This window comes from Mesoplodon mirus (genome assembly GCF_964341445.2).
Source record: "Mesoplodon mirus genome assembly, chromosome: 1".
Classification (NCBI taxonomy): domain Eukaryota; kingdom Metazoa; phylum Chordata; class Mammalia; order Artiodactyla; family Ziphiidae; genus Mesoplodon; species Mesoplodon mirus.
Genome location: NC_138976.1, coordinates 71,091,664 through 71,113,014, shown reverse-complemented (window position 1 = coordinate 71,113,014; position 21,351 = coordinate 71,091,664). Strand labels below are relative to the sequence as shown.

Here is a 21,351-nt window from a genome sequence, read left to right as displayed (position 1 = left end):
GTGGTGTGATAAATTTTTTTCTCACTCTGGGTCATAGTCTAAAAAGTTTGGAAAATGCTACTCTAGTCCCAGCCTAATCTATTGCACATGAAACAGCTGAAGTCCGGAGAGTTGAAATGGGTAGCCTGAGGGAGCCAGTGAATCAATAGCTGTCCCCATTCCTCCGGGTTGAGGGCTCTCTCCACCACAACACGAGCCAAGAACCTAAATCTGAAGAGAATCTTCAAGTTCTTGTTTGTTCTGGGAAAGGTCATTTGAGGAAAGACATATAACAACTGTATCCATCCCATTAATAGATTTGGCTCTGTTCATTGGCTTATGTTTTTCAGCCTTCGCTGACTGGTCTGAGTTAACCTATGCCAGTTTTTCCTCTGTCCCCTCCCTATTCCACACATTACACTCAGAGGATATGTTCTGTCTTCTGGAGGGTCTGTGGATTTTGGTCCCTAAAGACCATTGACCTTGACAGCAGTGGGGTGACTTTATGATCTGGTATAAAGAAGGACAAACTAGAATAATTAGACATGAGGTTGAATGTTGTTTTCACCTGACCTTGGGCAGGTTATTTCACCTCTCTTAATCTCGCATTTTTCTTATTTGTAAAAGAATAGCAATAGTAGCATCTACCACATAGGATTATTGTAAAAATTAAAAGAGATAATGAACATAAAGAACTGAGCATGGTGCTTGGCATATGGTGAGTGCCCAGAGGTTTGGATCAAAGACCCTCAATTACTGCAGGGATGGTGCCCTCTCACATCTCAACTAATAGTGAGTCATCAGGAGAGCCCTTAGCTGGATGTAACTGCCTTCTCTCTTTATTGCATTTCCTAAAAACAGGCATCAACTGGGAGGAACTCCAGAGCATTGAAGTTAGTCTGAGTTCAGTCAACTGGAGGAGAGAGGGCTCTACATCCTCACAATCCCCTAGTGTACTTGGGTATCTGCACCCCTAAATCACTGCCCCATGTTTGTTGATGTCTATTTGAGTGTTATAATGCACCTAGGGTTTTTGGGCAATTTGGTACCAGTCCCACTCTTTCTCGCTCGGGCTTTGGGATGTCCCTCATCCATGGGAGGGCAGTCTGCCTGCTTCCTCATCTAGACCAGGGATGAATCAGGTGAGGAAAAGATTTATTCCTCAAACCTTAATTAATTAATTAGTTAATTAATTCCTTAAACCCTTAATGATCTTCCAGCTAGAGTATATGGGATCACAAAGACTTTCTATGGGATGCATAGCATAGGCAGTTTTAGGAAATTAGTTTCTATATCTTCATCTTCCCCAAGTACTCGTTCCCCAAATTGAGTGTGCCTGAGAATATGCCTTCCAGGCAAGGCTCTTGGGGTTCTCCTAAAACACTTCCTCTTTTATTTTTGCTTTACCCACTTCATAAAAGAACCTCTGTTTCACCCATCATGAATACAGTGCATTGCCCTGAGGTATAAAATCCTCCATAGTGATAAACAAAAGAATGATTGGAAATATTGATACCATACCAAATTGTAATGACTAACAAATCCTTCTGCAAACCAGGAGGTATCAAATTGTCTGTTTTCAACAAAATTGAAGGAGGCCCTAATAGAGTTAACAGCTGATAATAAAAAATAAAGTAATTTTTTGTCATATAAATCATAAGGCTTTCAAAGAATGAAATGATAATACTATAACCGAACTTCTTCCATTCCCACCTACTTATTCATATAAGCAAGATTCCTTAGCCCTTATAGCTACAAAAAATGAAAAATAGAAATAGAATTGATGCTGAACCTTGTCTCATTCCAACCATAAGTCATATGCATCCTCAGATTCATGAACAGATTGAAAAAGAGAGCCCCATCCATCCCATTAAAAGATACATTTCCGGTAAACTTTTTTTATGTTTAATAATTATCAATATTCATAATATTTTATGTTTTGATTTTACATGTACTGATAATAATGGAAATTAGATTTCAGTGCAGAAGAAAACTTTGAACACTTAAAGCCTCATGGTCACAAGAAAAAAAATTTAATTTCAATAGCTATACATGTTTTGTTGTTGCAAAGAAACAAAAGGATAATCACCAAAAGAGTGTTCAAACATGTTGCATTAGGATAAAATTCTGCAGAAGTGGAATGGGAACTGATATTCGAGGAATAAAAAGAAACAATGTAAAGTTCTGACCATTAGAGAAGAATTTTTGTATGTATTTTTCAATGGATGGTGGTGTGTATGAAAGACACCTTCTTTGATTTCTAGGTGACATTGGATGCATTTGTAAAGAGTGAAATAATTGCCTTACTAAAAATATGTGTTTATAATGGGCTAAACATCGTATATTTTTCCAATATAGAAACCTATGATATATTCTAAGAATGAATTTAATAAATATGTGAGAAGGAGCACACTGCATCACGATTGTTTTAGGAGAAATACAAGCAAAAAAAAAAAAAAAAAAAAAGATTGAAGACCAGCACATAAGGATATTCTACCCAGATGAGGGGTGTCTGAAGGAAGCAGGGGAGATCTGGGACTCCAGTTAGGGTGCACTTACATAGAACAAGACTAGAGGAAGGATGTGCTTTGTGCTTAAAATGCCTAAGTTTTGGCATACACCTTGAAAATAGGTTTATAGTATTTTCTTTGACGTCTGGGCAACAGTTCATATTAAATATAGTGAAAAGAGGATTGATTTCATAAGGACAGGAAAAAAATTGCTAGGTAGCATGGCTAGAGAGTCTAGAAGAGACAGTAAGAGAAGGCTGCAGTTTTTGAAAGGCCAGGTTGCAACCCCAAGGCAATTAGAAATCTGTCGGAAGAAGGCCAGGGAGCACGACTGAAGAAAAGGGTACAGAGGCCCTGAGAAGCCAGGGATTGAGCCCACAGGTTGAGAACTGGCCTGAGCAAGGATCCCAGATAGACACAGAGCAGGTACTAAGAACAGAAGGGCCAAACCAGCCTGAAGGCCTGAGCAGGCTGAGGCTTACAGACGTACTTTAAATCAACAAAAAGGCCCAAGATAGATAGAGTACAACTTCAACAAGTGGAGGAAGGTGGCAGCATAGTTTCCGTTTTCTCTCACAAGAGAAATGGCCTTCACCCTAAAAGGGGAAGTCAGGTGGCAGAGGGCATAGGGAGGAGAACAGCCCGAGAAAAGCAACTTGGTAGTGAAATGACGTCTGTACATTTAGCCTCTAGGCCCAGAGAAAGCATTTGCTAAAAAAACTTACTAATGGGGCTAAATCTGCTCTCAGTGTCTTTTCTCCCTTGGGGAAACTGAAGGGACTAAGGAAACCCTGAGTTAAGAAAACAATATCCTGAATTTTGAAGGGGAGAAAGCTCCTGGGAATTACAAACTGTTTAACCTGATGTTCCTCCCCAGGCCATTTAACAGACCAATTGAGAGCCATCCTAAAAGATTTCTTTCAGTGACTACTAGAAACCTGCCAGGATTCTCTAAGATTAATGCATGTAAAACTACATTTTTTCACCTTAGTTATGGTCATTGTGATGATAAAGCAGATGATACTATGTACAGTAGTAAAGATAATATAGTACTAAAACATATAGTAAAGATAATAAAGCTTATCTTTATTTCAGAAATGCTAGAGTTGCCAGTAACATTTGAATTATAGAGACAACTGGGATAACAGAAACCATTTAAACCAATGGAAATTGAAATCAGGAAATAGTAATTCTTTTGATGGAACAGACTGAGAAGCCAAATGGGGACTAGGGAGGCAAATCACCAATTAGCAAAAGCAGGAAGCTGCTATCACCACTGCTGGGCTGGAGGAACAGGGGGAAGGCAGAGTTAATGGGCCCAGGGGTGAAACACAAGTGGGCCTGTCCAGTGGTATCTGGAGCCAGGGAAGAGCTGTGGCTGCTGCTGGAGAGGCCTTGTAGCATAAAGTATGGGGGAGAAACACTCATTCTCCTTCCTCCTGCTCACTCTCCCGTCTTCCCACTATGCCTGCTGTTGGCTGTCACGAGCCTGGGATACACAGCCTGCAGGAGTCAGCCTTCCCGCCATATAGAGCAGAAACTGAGGGACTGATCTAAGGGCAAACAGGCCCAGGACCCACACAGCACACACCTTGTGCATAAAGTGGTAAAACATGGGATGAATAATAGTGTAGTTGACTGGATCTATAACCGACTGAACAAGTAGTAGTTGTTGACTAAGGGGCAACAAAGGTCTTGGGTCAACCTGGAGACCATCTCCAAGTGACAAGGGGTCTGTTTAACCAACCTAGCTGGGCAGTAGATCACTCAACGAAATCGATCTTACAACCTTAGGCTGCTTTAAAACCCTGTGTTGGGCCTGAAGTGTACTCAGCACATAGGAAATAATTAGTCACACTATACTTTGTGCTGCTTAGATAATATCTAGAATATAGGTCGTGTTACACTGGCAAAAACAGAGTGTATCTAAAGACTGCTATCTGGAACTGGGGCTGAAAATTATGTCCTGTGAGATATGGTTGAAGGAAGTAGGCATGTTTTACCTAAGAGGTGGAAAGACTATATGGGGTCTTGCCAGTGATCTTCAAATATCTGAAGGGTTTTGTCACATGAAAGAGATAATAATAATTGCCAGTACTAACTGACTATTTAATAAGTTCTAGGTACCTAACTCATTTAATCATCCTCACACCCCTGTTAAGGATAAGTATTATCGTACCTATTTTACAAATGAGAAAACTGAGGCTTGACACGTCACGTAACCACCGCTTGGCTTAAGCCTAGTCAAACCTTTCCGACTCTGAAGCCCATGTTCTTAACTACTATGCTTACCATATGTTGTTTTGCTAAACCAGGCAAGTACCAATGGGTTGAAGCTACCATGAGGCAAAATTTGACTTGACGTAAGGATGATCCTCCCAATGAAAGTTTAACTTTCTTATTGTCTAATTGTGGCAATGACTGCTTCTGGAAGTAAGAGTTTCCATTCACAGATGTGTTTAACCAAAAGTTAGTTATCTAGCAGTTTACTAATATCAAGAAGAAAAGTATTATTAAAGATAAAAAGGGACATTTCATAATGATAGAAAAAATCAATTCAACAGGAAAATGTAACAATCCTAAATGTGTATACATCTAACCATATAGCTTCAAAATATATAAAACAAAAATTGACAGACCTAAAAGGAGAAATAAACAAATCCATAACCATATTTGGAGATTTCAACTCATCTCTGTTATAACTGGTAGAACACACAAAAAAGAAAATAGAAGAGTAGAACAACACAATTAGCCATCTTGATCTAATTGACATATATAAAATTTATACCCAACAACTGCAGAATACACATTGTTTCCAAGTACATGTGAAACATTCATCAAGGTAGTTATCTAGCAAAGCTGCTGTAGAAGATACTTCTTGTTGAGCAGGAAGTTGGACTAATCAAATTTTAAGATCACTTCCACTTCTGAAATTTTAAAATTTACTCACTTTTTCTAAGAATGTCACCCTCAGTCCAGTTTCCCCATTGTGTATTGCTTATAATGATGTCTTTTCAGCCGTTTCCCTAATGAGAAAGAGGCTGTGGAGACATCTTTAATATTACATAAATGTAGGGTGTGTGCTCCTGTCCCTCCCCCAAACCTTGCTCATTCTTTTTAAAAAATTTTATTTTTCAAACTGAAGTATAGTTGATTTACAATGTTGTGTTAGTGTGTACAACAGTGTTTCAGATATATATATGTGTTCTTTTTCATATTCTTTTCCGTTATAGGTTATTACAAGATATTGAATATAGTTCCCTGTGCTATACAGTATATCTTTGTTGTTCATCTGTTTTATATATGGTAGTGTGTATCTGTTAATCCCAGACTCCTAAGTTATCCCTCTCCCCCATTCCCCTTTGGTAACCATAAGTTTGTTTTCTATGTCTATGAGTCTATTTCTGTTTTGTAAATAAGTTTTTTTGTATCACTTTTTTGGATTCTACATATAAGTGATATATGATATTTGTCTTTCTCTGTCTGACTTACTTCACTTAGTATGATAATCTCTAGGTCCATCCATGTTGCTGCAAATGGTATTATTTCATTCTTTTTTATAGCTGAGTTATATTCCATTGTATGTATGTACCATACAATGGAATCTTTTTTACCAATTCATCTGTCAATGGACATTTATGTTGCTTCCATGTCTTGGGTATTGTAAATAGTGCTGCTGTGAACATTGGGGTGCACGTATCTTTTCGAATTAGAGTTTTCATCTTTTCTGGATATATGCCCAGGAGTGGGATTGCAGGATCATATGGTAACTCTATTTTTAGTTTTCTAAGGAACCCCCATACTGTTCTTCATAGTGGCTGTACCAATTTACATTCCTGCCAGCAGTGCAGGAGGGTGCCCTTTTCTCCACACCCTGTTCAGCATTTATTATTTACAGACTTTTTGATGACGGCCATTTTGACTGGTGTGAGGTGATAATCTCATTATAGTTTTGGTTTGCATTTCTCTAATAATTAGCGATGTTGAGTGTATTTTCATGTGCCTGTTGGCCATCTGTATGTCTTCTTTGGAAAAATGTCTATTTAGGTCTTCTGCCCACTTTTTGATTGGGTTGTTTGTTTCTTTGATATTGAGCTCTATGAGCTGTTTGTATATTTTGGAAATCAATCCCTGTCAGTCACATCGTTTCTCACCGGTTCTTTTAGTTGAACATCTCTCTCATCTCTTCCCTTATTTATATATCCCAAGTCAAAGCCTAAGCCCAGCTCCTGATTCATGGCCCTCCTACCTCTGAAATCACCTACCAGCTTAGCAACCAAGACCAGCATCTTGTCCTGAGCTACCTTGCTGGAGCAGGCCAAGCCCTCACCTGTAACACACTACTCCTATGAATCCATTTATTCTACTCTATGCCCCTCCAAAGCCCCAGAGCTTACAGAAATAATCTACAACATAATAGGATTAAATGATTATAAGAGGACATCAAATGAAGGGACAATAAGTGTAGATAAAATAACATAAAATTAGATAAAGTGAGTACTCAAAATGCATGCTTCAGATACTGATGGATTGCTAGAGGTAGACCAAAATTGGCTCCAAGGAGACTAGTGGGTCTAACTACTTCAAGACCTTCAGTAGGCTGCTTCAGAACCTAATTCTTCTTATCTTCTTCTACTTCTGGGTACTTCGAAGTCCCCCTGGGAAACATATCTCTCTTCCCATGTATGTTGCTTCATCCCTAGGCTTTTGTGATTACATAGAGAATCATCCTCTTGTGATGATCCCAGTGCAGAATTCAGAATGCTGTACCCATGAAGGACATGAGTTCAAAGCTCCCCAACCACCCCATATTCCAGCTGTTTCCTTATTTATTACTGGAATATGAAATTTTCCTACCTCCTAAAGTCCTTGGATGGTTTAAGCAAGATAAGGTATATTAAGAGGATGGAGTCAATAGTTAGAGCTACTCACCCCTGCTCCTCTCTAAGTTCTTGACTAAGTGAGCTATACCCAGAGGAATCAGTAGCCAAATGGAAATGAACTCCATTTTTTAAAATTAACAACTGGATGAGCACATAATCTTTCCCTTTCCCCTCTCCCAACTTTGGAGATTCTCTGATAATTTGCACTGGAGAACATGACTCAGAATAGGGAACTCTTGTTTCTTGCTGCCTTGTCTTAAACTGAGTCCAGGTTTTCAGATCAGTCCCTGAAGTTATCCATCCAGACTCATAGATAAGAAAATCTGCCCCACCCACCCAGTCACAAGCAGAAGCTGGAATACTGTGGGCGGGAAAGATGTGAGAGATTTTTGAGGCAGGCAGGCCAGCAGGCCTGGGCAACTACTCTTAATGGCATGGAAAGAACTTCAAGAGAAGGCCACAGGTTATAAACAGCACTTCAAGACACAGTCACCTTACTCTCCAGTGACCCATGACTCAGTGAGTGACTTTGGCTATAACTAATCCTATTAGCAACCCATAACACAGAGACGCACAAGGGAGGTTCTCAAAAAGCAAAAATTGTGGAGAAGGGAATGAATCTTCCTTCCACCTCCACAGAATGTAAAAGCACAGGGCATGAACTCAGCACCTAGAAAACACTTAGTAAATCATACATATTTGATATTTTCCACATGGCTGTTAGCATTATTTTAATATAAAATCGCTTTTCACAGTTTGTGCTCATTTATACTCCTCCCAAAAATTTAACAAAAAAAAGTTTCATCATATCTGTGCCATATATACATCTTTACTTCAAAGATTGTATTGAAATTCTTTCTTAAAGAAGTATTTCCTACCTGATGAGAGCTAGTGCTCACTCCCTCGTCCTTTCACCAAAAATCAGCAGGTTACTTTTCACACTCCCTGGTATCTGCGTATGTGGTTAATATTTATTTATTTTTAGCTATCATCTAAGATAACTGGACAATTTGTCCTTGTGTCTTCCTGGTGCTCTCAATGTCACTTGTGTCTATTTTATATCTCAGTTTTCTAGAGGGCAGCGAGGCATATCTGATTAATTCATTCAGCATCCACTGCACAGAAGGGTGTGTGTGTGTGTGTGTGTGTGTGTGTGTGTTAGAGAGAAGTATAAATATACTCAGTTCTTGACTATTTATAGGCAGAATCCAGGTCTTTAAAAAAAAATAATAGCATTTATCAAGTGCTTACTGTGTTCCTGCCCTTTTCTGAGCACTTTATGTGTATTAACTCATTCGTCTTCAAAGTGTTGCCAGAGCTGTTCCAGGTCTTTGCTCAAAAGCCATCAACCCCCACCTTTAGCAGGAATGAACATAAATCTTTAAGTTACAGTGTCCAGAGAAAAGAAAGGAAGCTACAAACAAAAACAGAAAAACCAAACCCAGAGGACCTTCAAGATGGTGGAGGAGTAAGATGTGAAGATCACCTTCCCCCCAAAAAATATATCTAAAATACATCTACATGTGGAACAACTCATACAGAACACCTACGGAACACTGGCAGAAGACCTCAGACTTCCCAAAAGGCAAGAAACTCCCCATGTAACTGGCCGTGTGGCTGACAGGGTATTGGTGCTCCTGCCGGCTGTTAGGCTAGAACCTCTGAGGTGGGAGAGCCAAGTTCAGGACATTGGACCACCAGAGACCTCCCAGCCCCATGTAATATCAATCAGCGAGAGCCTTCCCAGAGATCTCCATCTCAATTCTAAGACCCAGCTCCACTCAACGACCAGCAAGCTCCAGTGCTGGACACCCCAAGCCAAACAACTAGCAAAACAGGGACACAAGCCCACCCGTTAGCAGAGAGGCTGCCTAAAATCATAATAAGTTCACAGACACCCCAAAACACATCACCAGATGCGGTCCTGCCCACCAGAAAGACAAGATCCAGCCTCATCCACCAGAACACAGGCACCAGTCCCCTCCACCGGGAAGCCTACATAACCCACTGAACCAACCTTACCCACTGGGGACAGACACCAAAAACAACGGGAACTACGAACCTGCAGCCTACGAAAAGGAGACCCCAAACACAGTAAGTTAAGCAAAATGAGAAGACAGAGAAATATGCAGCAGATGAAGGAGCAAGGTAAAAACCCACCAGACCTAACAATTGAAGAGGAAATAGGCAGTTTACTGGAAAAAGAATTCAGAGTAATGATAGTAAAGAAGATCCAAAATCTTGGAAATCGAATGGAGAAAATAAAACAAACGTTTAACAAGGACCTAGAAGAACTAAAGAGTAAACAAACAATGATGAACAGCACAATAAATGAAATTTAAAACTCTCTAGAAGGAATCAAAAGCAGAAGAACTGAGGCAGAGGAACGGATAAGTGACCTGGAAGATGGAAGATTGGAAATAACTACTGCAGAGCAAAATAAAGAAAAAAGAATGAAAAGAATTGAGGACAGTCTCAGAGACCTCTGGGACAATAGTAAATGCACCAGCATTCAAATTATAGGGATCCCAGAAGAAGAAGACAAAAAGAAAGAGTCTGAGACAATATGTGAAGAGATTATAGTTGAAAACTTCCCTAACATGGGAAGGGAAATAGTCAGTCAAGTCCAGGAAGTTCAGAGAGTCCCATACAGGATAAATCCAAGGAGAAACATGCCAAGACACATATTACTCAAACTATCAAAAATTAAATACAAAGAAAAAATATTGAAAGCAGCAAGGGAAAAGCAACAAATAACATCCAAGGGAATCCCCATAAGGTTAACAGCTGATCTTTCAGCAGAAACTCTGCAAGCCTGAAGGGATTGGCAGGACACATTTAAAGTGATGAAAAGAAAAAACCTACAACCAAGATTACCCAGCAAGGATCTCATTCAGATTCGGCAGAGAAATTAAAACCTATACAGACAAGCAAAAGCTAAGAGAATTCAGCACCACCAAACCTGCTTTACCACAAATGCTAAAGGAACTTCTCTAGGCAAGAAACAAGAGAAGGAAAAGACCTACAATAACAAACCTAAAACAATTAAGAAAATGGTAATAGGAACATACATATTGATAACTACCTTAAATGTAAATGGATTAAATGCTCCAACCAAAGGACATAGACTGGCTAAATGGTTACAAAAACAAGACCCGTATATATGCTGTCTACAAGAGACCCACTTCAGACCTAGGAACACATACAGATTGAAAGTGAGGGGATGGAAAAAGATATTCCATGCAGGTGGAAATCAAAAGAAAGCTGGAGTAGCAATTCTCATATCAGACAAAATAGACTTTAAAATAAAGACTATTATAAGAGACAAAGAAGGACACTAGAGAATGATCAGGGGATCAATCCAGGAAGAAGATATAACAATTGTAAATATTTATGCACCCTACATAGGAGCACCTCAATACATAAGGCAAATGCTCACAGCCATAAAAGAGGAAATCGACAGTAACAATAATAGTAGGGGATTTTGAAACCCCAGTTTCACCAATGGACAGATCAATCAAAATGAAAATAAATAAGGAAACACAAGCTTTAAATGATACATTAAACAACATGGACTTAATAGATATTTATAGGATATTCCATACAAAAACAACAGAATACACTTTCTTCTCAAGTGCTCCTGGAACATTTTCCAGGACAGATCATATCTTGAGTCACATATCAAGCCTTGGTAAATTTAAGAAAATTGAAATCATATCAACTATCTTTTCTGACCACAACACTATGAGGCTAGATATCAATTACAGAAAAAAAACTGAAAAAAATACAAACACATGGAGGCTAAACAATACACTACTAAATAACCAAGAGATCACTGAAGAAATCAAAGAGGAAATCAAAAAATACCTAGAAAAAAATGACAGTGAAAACACGACGACCCAAAACCTGGGATGCAGCAAAAACAGTTCTAAGAGGGAAGTTTATAGCAATACAATCCTATCTCAAGAAACAAGAAACATCTCAAATAAACAACCTAACCTTACACCTAAAGCAATTAGAGAAAGAAGAACAAAAAAACCCCAAAGTTAGCAGAAGGAAAGAAATCATAAATTTCAGATCAGAAACAAATGAAAAAGAAATGAAGGAAATGATAGCAAAAATGAATAAAACTAAAAGCTGGTTCTTTGAGAAGATAAACAAAATTGATAAACCATTAACCAGACTCATCAAGAAAAAAGGGAGAAGACTCAAATCAACAGAATTAGAAATGAAAAAGGAGAAGTAACAACTGACACTGCAGAAATACATAGGATCATGAGAGATTACTACAAGCAACCATATGCCAATACAATGGACAACCTGGAAGAAATGAACAAATTCTTAGAAAAGCAGAGCCTTCCAAGACTGAATCAGGAAGAAATAGAAAATATGAAGAGACCCATCACAAGCATTGCAATTGAAACTGAGATTTAAAATCTTCCAACAAACAAAAGCCCAGGACCAGATGGCTTCACAGGCGAATTCTATCAAACATTTAGAGAAGAGCTAACACCTATCCTTCTCAAACTCTTCCAAACTACAGTAGAGGGAGGAACACTACCAAACTCATTCTACGAGGCCACCATCACCCTGATACCAAAACCAGACAAAGAAGTCAAAAAGAAAAAAACTACAGGACAATATCACTGATGAACATAGATGCAAAAATCCTCAACAAAATACTAGCAAACAGAATGCAACAGCACATTAAAAGGATCATACACCATGATCCAGTGGGGTTTATCCCAGGAATGCAAGGATTCTTCAATGTACATAAATCAGTCATTGTGATACACCATATTAACAAATTGAAGGATAAAAATCATATGATCATCTCAATAGATGCAGAAAAAGCTTTTGACAAAATTCAACACCCCTTTAAGATAAAAACTCTCTAGAAAGTAGGCGTAGAGGGAACCTACCTCAACATAATAAAGGCCGTATATGCCAAACCCACAGCCAACATCGTTCTCAATGGTGAAAAACTGAAACCATTTCCTCTAAGATCAGGAACAAGACAAGGTTGTCCACTCTCACCACTCTTATTCAACATAGTTTTGGAAGTTTTAACCACAACAATCAGAGAAGAAAAGAAATAAAAAGAATCCAAATCGGAAAAGAAGAAGTAAAACAGTCACTGTTTGCAGATGACATGATACTATACATAGAGAATCCTAAAGATGCTACCAGAAAACTCCTAGAGCTCATCAATGAATTTGGTAAAGTAGCAGGATACAAAATTAATGCACAGAAATCTCTGGCATTCCTATACACTAATGATGAAAAATCTGAAAGAGAAATTAAGGAAACACTCCCATTTACCATTGCAACAAAAAGAATAAAATACCTAGGAATAAATCTCCCTAAGGAGACAAAAGACCTGTATGCAGAAAACTGTAAGACACTGATGAAAGAAATTAAGGATGATACAAACAGATGGAGAGATATACCATGTTCTTGGATTGGAAGAATCAACATTGTGAAAATGACTATACTACCCAAAGCAGTCTACAGATTCAGTGCAATCCCTATCAAACTACCAATGTCATTTGTCACAGAACTAAACAAAATATTTCACAATTTGTATGGAAACACAAAAGACCCCGAAAAGCAAAAGCAATCTTGAGAAAGAAAAAGGGAGCTGGAGGAATCAGGCACCCAGTCTTCAGACTATACTACAAAGCTACAGCAATCAGGACAGTATGGTACTGGCACAAAAACAGAAATATAGATCAATGAACAGGATAGAAAGCCCAGAGATAAACGCACGCACCTATGGTCAACTAATCTATGACAAAGGAGGTAAGGATGTACAATGGAGAAAAGACAGCCTCTTCAATAAGTGTTGCTGGGAAAACTGGACAGCTATATGTAAAAGAATGAAATTAGAACACTCCCTAACACCATACACAAAAATAACCTCAAAATGGATTAAAGACCTAAATGTAAGGCCAGACACTCTAAAACTCTTAGAGGAAAACATAGGAAGAACACTCTTTGACATAAATCACAGCAAGATCCTCTTTTGACCCACCTCCTAGAGAAATGGAAATAAAGACAAAAAGAAACAAATGGGACCTAAGGAAACTTAAAAGCTTTTGCACAGCAAAGGAAACCATAAACAAGACGAAAAGGCAACCCTCAGAATGGGAGAGAATATTTGCAAACGAAGTAACTGACAAAGGATTAATCTCCAAAATATACAAGCAGCTCATGCAGTTCAATATGAAATAAACAAACAACCCAATCCAAAAATGGGCAGAAGACCTAAATAGACATTTCTCCAAAGAAGATATACAGATTGCCAACAAACACATGAAAGGATGCTCAACATCACTAATCATTAGAGAAATGCAAATCAAAACTACAATGAGGGGCTTCCCTGGTGGCACAGTGGTTGAGAGTCCGCCTGCCGATGCAGGGGACGCGGGTTCGTGCCCTGGTCTGGGAAGATCCCACATGCCACGGAGCGGCTGGGCCCGTGAGCCATGGCCGCTGAGCCTGCACGTCCGGAGCCTGTGCTCCGCAACGGGAGAGGCCACAACAGTGAGAGGCCCGCGTACCGCAAAAAAAAAAAACTATAATGAGGTATCACCTCACACCAGTCAGAATGGCCATCATCAAAAAATCTACAAACAATAAATGTTGGAGAGGGTGTAGAGAAAAGGGAACCCTCTTGCACTGTTGGTGGGAATGTAAATTGGTACAGCCACTATGGAGAACAGTATGGAGGTTCCTTAAAAAACTAAAAGTAGAACTACCATATGACCCAGCAATCCCACTACTGGGCATATATCCTGAGAAAACCATAACTCAAAAAGAGTCATGTACCACAACGTTCATTGCAGCACTATTTCCAATAGCCAGGACATGGCAGCAACCTAAGTGTCCATCGACAGATGAATAGATAAAGAAGATGTGGCACATATATACAATGGAATATCACTCAGCCATAAAAGGAAACAAAACTGAGTTATTTGTAGTGAGGTGGATGGACCTAGAATATGTCATACAGAGTGAAGTAAGTCAGAAAGAGAAAAACAAATACCGTATGCTAGTACATATATATGGAATCTAAAGAAAAAATGGTTCTGAAGAGCCTAGGGACAGGACAGGACTAAAGACTCAGACGTAGAGAATGGACTTGAGGACACAGGTAGGGGGAAGGGTAAGCTGGGACGAAGTGAGAGAGTGGCATTGACATATTTCCACTACCAAATGTAAAATAGATAGCTAGTGGGAAGAAGCCACATAGCACAGGGAGATCAGCTCGGTGCTTTTTGTCCACCTAGAGGGGTGGGATAGGGAGGGTGGGACGGAGATGCAAGAAGGAGGGGATATGGGGATGTAAGTATAGGTAGAGCTGATTCACTTTGTTATACAGCAGAAACTAACACAGCAATGTAAAGCAATTATACTCCAATAAAGTGTTAAAAAACAAAAAAACAAACCCAGATGGAACCATCTGGGACCAAGATGGCAATGAATCTGACCTCCAACAGATTTCTAGGTCCTTATTTTTTCTCCTCTTAATCTTAAAGAGGACAGAGGAAAGGAGGACATGGAAAGAAAATTTTCTCCTGAAGATGTTAGAAAAAGTACTAAATAAAGTGAGATGTGGGGGTTATCTAGTGATTTAGTTTATCCAGCCTCTCTTTTCTCCAATCCCCAATTGTAAGATAATGTACATTAATACAGGATGCCACAGATTGTGGTAGGGTAAAGCACCACTGACATTTGGAATCAAACCTCGAGTGTGCATAAATTGGCTCCACCAGTTAAAAGCCCTGTGCCTCTGAGTGAAATCTCGACCTCTCTAGCCTCAATTACCTTCAACAAAAGTTGGGTATATTAACAATACTGTTTTGCTGTATTGTAAAAATTTAATAATTCAATGTATGTAAAATAGCATGATATTTGGGACATAGGAAATGTTTAACAAGTTAAAACTATTAGTACTTAACATTGGTAATGATAATTTTATTTCACGTGGCATCGAGTACGGAGATCTATGGGAATCAGAAAAGAGAGACTTATTTCTTTTTCTTCTTCTCTTGTCCAGCTTCCTACAAGAAAATAAACACTCGCAACCTTAAGGTCCCAGGGACAGATGAGGTAGAGCTCACCTGCCAGGCTGTAGGCTATCCCCTGGCCGAAGTGTCCTGGCCAAATATCAGTGTTCCTACCAACACCAGCCACACCAAGACCTCTGAAGGCCTCTACCAGGTCACTAGTGTTCTGCGCCTAAAGCCACACCCTGGCAGGAATTTCAGCTGTGTGTTCTGGAATGCCAATATGAAGGAACTCACTTCGGCCATCATTGACCAAGGTAAGAGCTGCCTAGCTTACCAGTCAGGGTTCAGGCAAGAAATGGATGGCACATTCAGAATGAGTAATCTGAGGACGGTGTAATAAAGGGACTATTTATGAAGGTGGGATTAGGATTTAGAGAAAGTACTAAAGGTAGTGCAGGACACCTGGGGCTTCAAAAGTCGGGGAGCAGTTACCACCCTGGAGAGACTACTGGAACCTGGAGAAGGGAGCTGTGTCCTCTGATACAGGGATGCTGCCGCCTACCTCAACTCCAAAGAGCAGAAGCTGATGAATGGATACCACAACCTCGTTCTCCTCCCACCCTCCAGTCTCCTGCTGGTGCTTCGCATTAGCAGAGCCCAGGTGGAATTCCACTGACATGTTCATAAAGTCAACCTCCCAGAGCTCAGAACTGAGTGTTGGAGTGGAGAGAATGGATCCAGAGAGGAAACTGAAAATACCCAGCATAAAGGCTCATCATTGTGATTCAGGCACAGTGCTACGAGTCAGCAGTATGAATATTACTTTGCTGGCTTCGCTGCCAGCCAAGTGGTTTTAGGGTTTTCCAGGAAAACTGACCTCTTAAAAAAATCATTTAGAGCCTTCACTGGCTATGCTGAATCCCATACTTTAGAATTTCGTGCACCAGCAAAATTTCTGACAATTTTGGTAGTTTGACAATTTTTTTATCTGCCAAGAACATTCATTTGCCAAATAAGAGAGTTAACATCTAGTATCATAATCATTTCATAAGAGACAGGTCATTTTATCACCAGAGACATAAGTTTCCTATTGTTCCTATTGTTCCACAAACATCATGGGCTTAACCTCACTCTTCTGGAGGTCCGAAGTCTGAAAAGGGCTTCACTGGTCTCAAATCAAGGTGTCGACAGGATTGCACAGGCTCTAAGGGAGAATTCATTTTCCTGATTTTTCTGCCTTCTGGAGGCCACCTGCATTCCTTGGCTCGTGGACCTTTCCTACAGCCTTCAACACCAGCAATTGCATTACTCAGATCTCTGCTTCTGTCATCACATCTCTTTCTTTAACTCTCTTGCCTTTTAAGGACCACCTTTTCCACCTTTTAAGGATCCTTCCACCTTTTAAGGACCCTTGTGATTACATTAGATGCCTCCCCACAATACATACCTCAACCTGATAATTTAGGATAATTTTCCCATTTCAAGGTCCTTAATATAATCACATCTGCAAAATCTTTCTGCTGTGTAGGATAACTCATTCACAGGTTTCAGAACATGGACATGTTTGAGGGGAGTCATTATTCTGCTATCATACCAATAAAGGATATAATCTCCAAATAAAGAACAGTCCCTAGTTATGATAAATTTGACTTTATAGAAGATTTGCTATGTTGTCATTATATTTCACTATTTGCCCTTTACCTTAGTTAGATAACATAGAGCCTATAATAAGGACTTATTATGTGTGGCATGCAGGTATTCAGGTGATGACCCCAGGGAGCAGAAGTGAGAGGTTTAGGAAATCAAGACAGGAAAGAAGGAAAAGCAAATAGAAGGGTGCATTATCAAAGTTGTTGGTGTGGACAATAGAAGCTTAAATACTCAAGGACCACCTGAGAAGTGTATAGATCATCTCCTAAGATGCCCTCAAAGGGCTTCAGGTGGAAGGACTAATCCATCTGCTTTTACCCCCAGTGGTTAACAGTTGTCCCCAGGAGTGTTAACTTCCTTCTACTGTGAGCTATGCATGCATGTGGGCTGAGTGAGCTCCCCACAGCATCTATAGCATCAAAGTCATTCCAGGGCAGAAAGCAATGTATCCACTTGAGGTGAATTATTGACCATGAACTGAGTCAAGGCCTACCCCGAATTCTACCCAATCTGTGGCTGAAATCAGAGGTGAAGCTGAGAGGAAGTGAGGCAGGACTACAACAGTCTATCCCTTACGCTGCTCAGGTCCATCCATTCATGCCCTACGTTAAGTCCACTGTCTCTGAGCCTTCAGGCAGGGAAGTAGACACAATGTCTGCACAAGATGCATATATGAGAGTTCATGGAACAAGTTACAGCTCCTGCTGCTGCAACTGATCCCAAGCCATAAGTGATGTTTGTCATTTCTCTCATCCACCATACATTCTAGATTTCCCTCACTCTGCATTTCAGATGGAATAGTTTGTTTGCCTGGAAGGTGGAGAGAAATAGGGGTTGGGGGTGACTCAGACTTTCAACCCTGAGAGACATGAGCCCGTAGTCACCTTGCCCTTAGCAGACTGAAGTTGCTGCAATTGCCTTTTCATTGTTATTACTGGGTATGGAAGTAACAAGACTCAGAGAATCAGTGGATCCCTGAGTTCCAGACATAGTCTTCCTTGCCTCCGTTATGTAGCAGCATTTGAGTTCTTCCTGGTAATCAAGTTTGATTACTCTACCAGCGCAATGATTCTTTTCTTTGCCTGCTGGTCTGACAGTGGGTAGAGCTCAAGCTGACTAGGCAGTATCTAGATGCAATAGAACATATCCCTTGGTACAGCATCCTTTGGTAGAAGCACTTGCCACTAGGAAGCTGGACCTTTAATCCAGTGGAGCCTATATTTGTGGAGGTGAGAAGCAAAAATTCTACAAATGGGTCACTGGAAGTAATGATGAAAGGGACCAACCCTCAGCATTGGGGGAGCCCTGGCATAAAAGTAGCACATGGTTGAGGCAAGACTGTCTGGGGGAAGTGAGTTAGAACCTGCACAGGACCATCCATCATTCAGCCACATTCAGCCATAGCTGAAGTCAGGGGTAAGACAGGCAGAATATGAGTTGGGGCACCAGAGATACCTGCTCTATCTCAAATTAAATTTTATCATGGATTGGCACCAATCTGCAGACCAGACTGAGAACTTTGAAGTGACTCAATGCCCATCTCATCATTAATTTCCTAGCATTTCTTTTTTTTTTTTTTTACAAGAAAAGAATCCTCCCTGATATAGTTTTCAGAGGCAGCCAGCTCCGTTGTCATCTTCAAACCCCCAATTCCCCACTTCCCCACCTATCCACACTTGGCTACCCAATTCCAGGGCTAAAGTTATCCCAGCTTCTTTCTAACTAAGTTATTATGATGAAGTGAGGAAGTAAGGAGAGGATTCATGCTAAGGATTTAGCAACTTACCATTTTTAGGGCCAACTTTGAGTGAAAATAGTGAATTAGGCAAGTTTGGACCTTTCAATATTCTCTACCTCTTTTTTTAATCACAGCTAAGACCACCAGACTTGTCACCTTATAAAAATTGAGCTATAACTAATTCGTACCAGAGGTCTAGAGTCTTGTATATTACAATCCCAGGGGAATTATTTTTTTCCAAGAATTGTTTAGTAAGCTCTCCTTTGTTATGTGGAATTTTCTGCCTGGTTAATTTTTGGCCAATACTTTGGATGAAATGTGGTTTTCTAGAATGACACTTATATAAGGAGCTTTGCTGAGAAACAGGGGCCTGGGTAAGATGAATTTGGAAATAACTGGAATCTACACTTCACATCACTGAGTACATCAGTATTTTTTTTCTTCATGGTAGAGAGGTGGAAGAGCAGACTAACCATTCTTCTGGAAGCCTTGAGGCAGTGAGAAGTTAAGAATGAAGTAAGCTGGCTCTTCTCTCCAAGGGAGCCAACAGAGCTGAAGGAATAGTCAACAATCGAGGGAGGGACCTGTGGGGTCTGCATCAGAGGTTGGGAGCTCCTAGGATACCACTCATGAATGCGGCTGGCAGGGAAATGGAGGAATCTTTGTGCAGTCAGAGATTTTCAACCCGTCTCTAGAGACAGGTTGAGAATCCTTCCCAGCTCTATATTCTTCCCATCCCCTGATATGGATCCTCTGCTCCGGGCAGCTCCCCTTCCTTTCCCTGTACTCTCTGAACCTGCTTGTACCTCTCCCATCACCATGACTTCTCTGCTCAGCAGTTTCTTCCACATAAAATATCATTATTCGCCCTCTTCACCAGTTCTCCATGGCAGCTCAGGCAACTCCAGGGTACAAGGCATCTTTCCCTCATCTTGCCTCCTAAAACCTATTGCCTGTACCATTTCTTTGTTTGCCTGTGACTGTACTTGTCTTTTCTCTTTCATTGGTATTTTATTTTCCGTGTATTTTAATTGTTCACATGAGTCTTCTTTATGTCCAAACTAAAGCAAAACCTCAGTGCTCCGCCCATGGTAAGTGCTCAATAAATGTCAGATTAATGGGTTGGAGACTTAGTCTTGGATGACCCCAGTCCCATCATCCCAGCAGCTAGTCTGTGTGGACAGCCAGATCAGAGCAGTCAAATGATCCCCTAGTTTGTGATACAAATACCAACAAAATAGCAACAAAATAACCAAAGTCACGCATTCTCCCACAAAGGCATTCTTGCTTCTGTTTCACAAAGGCATTTTTAAATTGTCTTATGACTGTCCCCTTTCTACTCATTCTCATAAGTTGAGCTGCTCACTGCTGACTTCTGTGACCCACAACATGCTCCTCCAGAAGTCAATGAATAAAACAAATATAGCAGTGAGAGTCTGGGGTGGGAGGTGCTCCAGTGGCTCTAGAATAGATGACTGAACATCCTAATTTTCAATCAGAAATGAAGGAGCAATGAGATCATTTTCCCTTTGAAACAGGGTTCCTTCCACGAAGGCAGTGTTGCATTTTCATTAGGAAATGTAATGAGATTGGAACACAGGAAATAATTATAACAAGACCCTTGTAGGGCTGGCAGAGAAGTTCTCCCAGGAGACTTGGAAGTGACTTTCTGGCAGTGGTCAGGAGCATGGGCTCTGAAGTCAGATGGACTTAAATTTCAAATCCTCTCTCTGCTACCTACTAGCTCCGAGAACATGAACGTATGACTGTGCCACCCTAGAACTCAGCCTCTCATTTGTAGAATGAGGGTAAATAATGGTAGATATCTAATAGGGTTATTGTGAGGATTAAATGAAATATGTTTGTAAAGTCCTTAGCAGTTAGAAAGGATGAAACAGGAAAAAAAATATGGTACCTTTAGTGAGAGGCATGACTTTCTTAATGAGTGCATGAGGCTGTGGATAGGATAAATCCAATGTTTTTCCCATTGCATCATGACATCATTGTTAAGTAGCATGCAATTACTATAAAACAATCTAAAAGAAGATGTATTAGGATATAGGCTAAGTAACCTCAAAATACAGTGACTCAAATAAAGCAGGAGTATATTTCTCTCTGATGTCACATTCAGAGATAGAAGGTGGTTCAGAGCAAGTTAAGTCACTATATCCCATAAAGTCATTCAGTAATCCAGGTTCTTTCCATCTTGTTGCTCTGGCACTCTCCAGGATGTTACCCCTGCTGAATTGTCAAAGCTGGGTCACTGCCACATTCATGTTTCAGCCTTCAGAAAGGAAAAGAGACACATTCAGTGCTTGAAGGCCAAGACTCAAAAGACCCATTCTCTAGTCCTGAGCTTAGTTCACGTGGCTGGCCACACCTAACTGCAGGGGAGGCTTCGAAATATAGTCTCAGAGAAGCCATGTGTCCAGCTAATCCCTAGATAATACTAGAGAAGAAACGGAGAATGGATTTAAGGGATAAGCAGCAGTCTGCCACAAGGTAACTAATGACAAGGAAGATTGGGCAAGGTAGACTAGATAGACAGATGGTCAATTCAGCCCAACAAATCCTTA

The 21,351-nt window shown here is 40.2% G+C and overlaps 1 protein-coding gene across 3 annotated transcripts in view; it reads left to right on the top strand.

The window, feature by feature from the left end:
- PDCD1LG2 (programmed cell death 1 ligand 2) overlaps positions 1-21,351 on the top strand; it is a 115,741-nt gene that overhangs the window by 76,051 nt on the left and 18,339 nt on the right. For all 3 annotated transcript variants that reach the window (XM_082605881.1, XM_082605880.1, XM_082605879.1), the window contains one exon: positions 15,435-15,701. In XM_082605881.1, the coding sequence (XP_082462007.1) occupies positions 15,435-15,701 (267 nt within the window). The remainder of the gene's footprint in view (positions 1-15,434; positions 15,702-21,351) is intronic.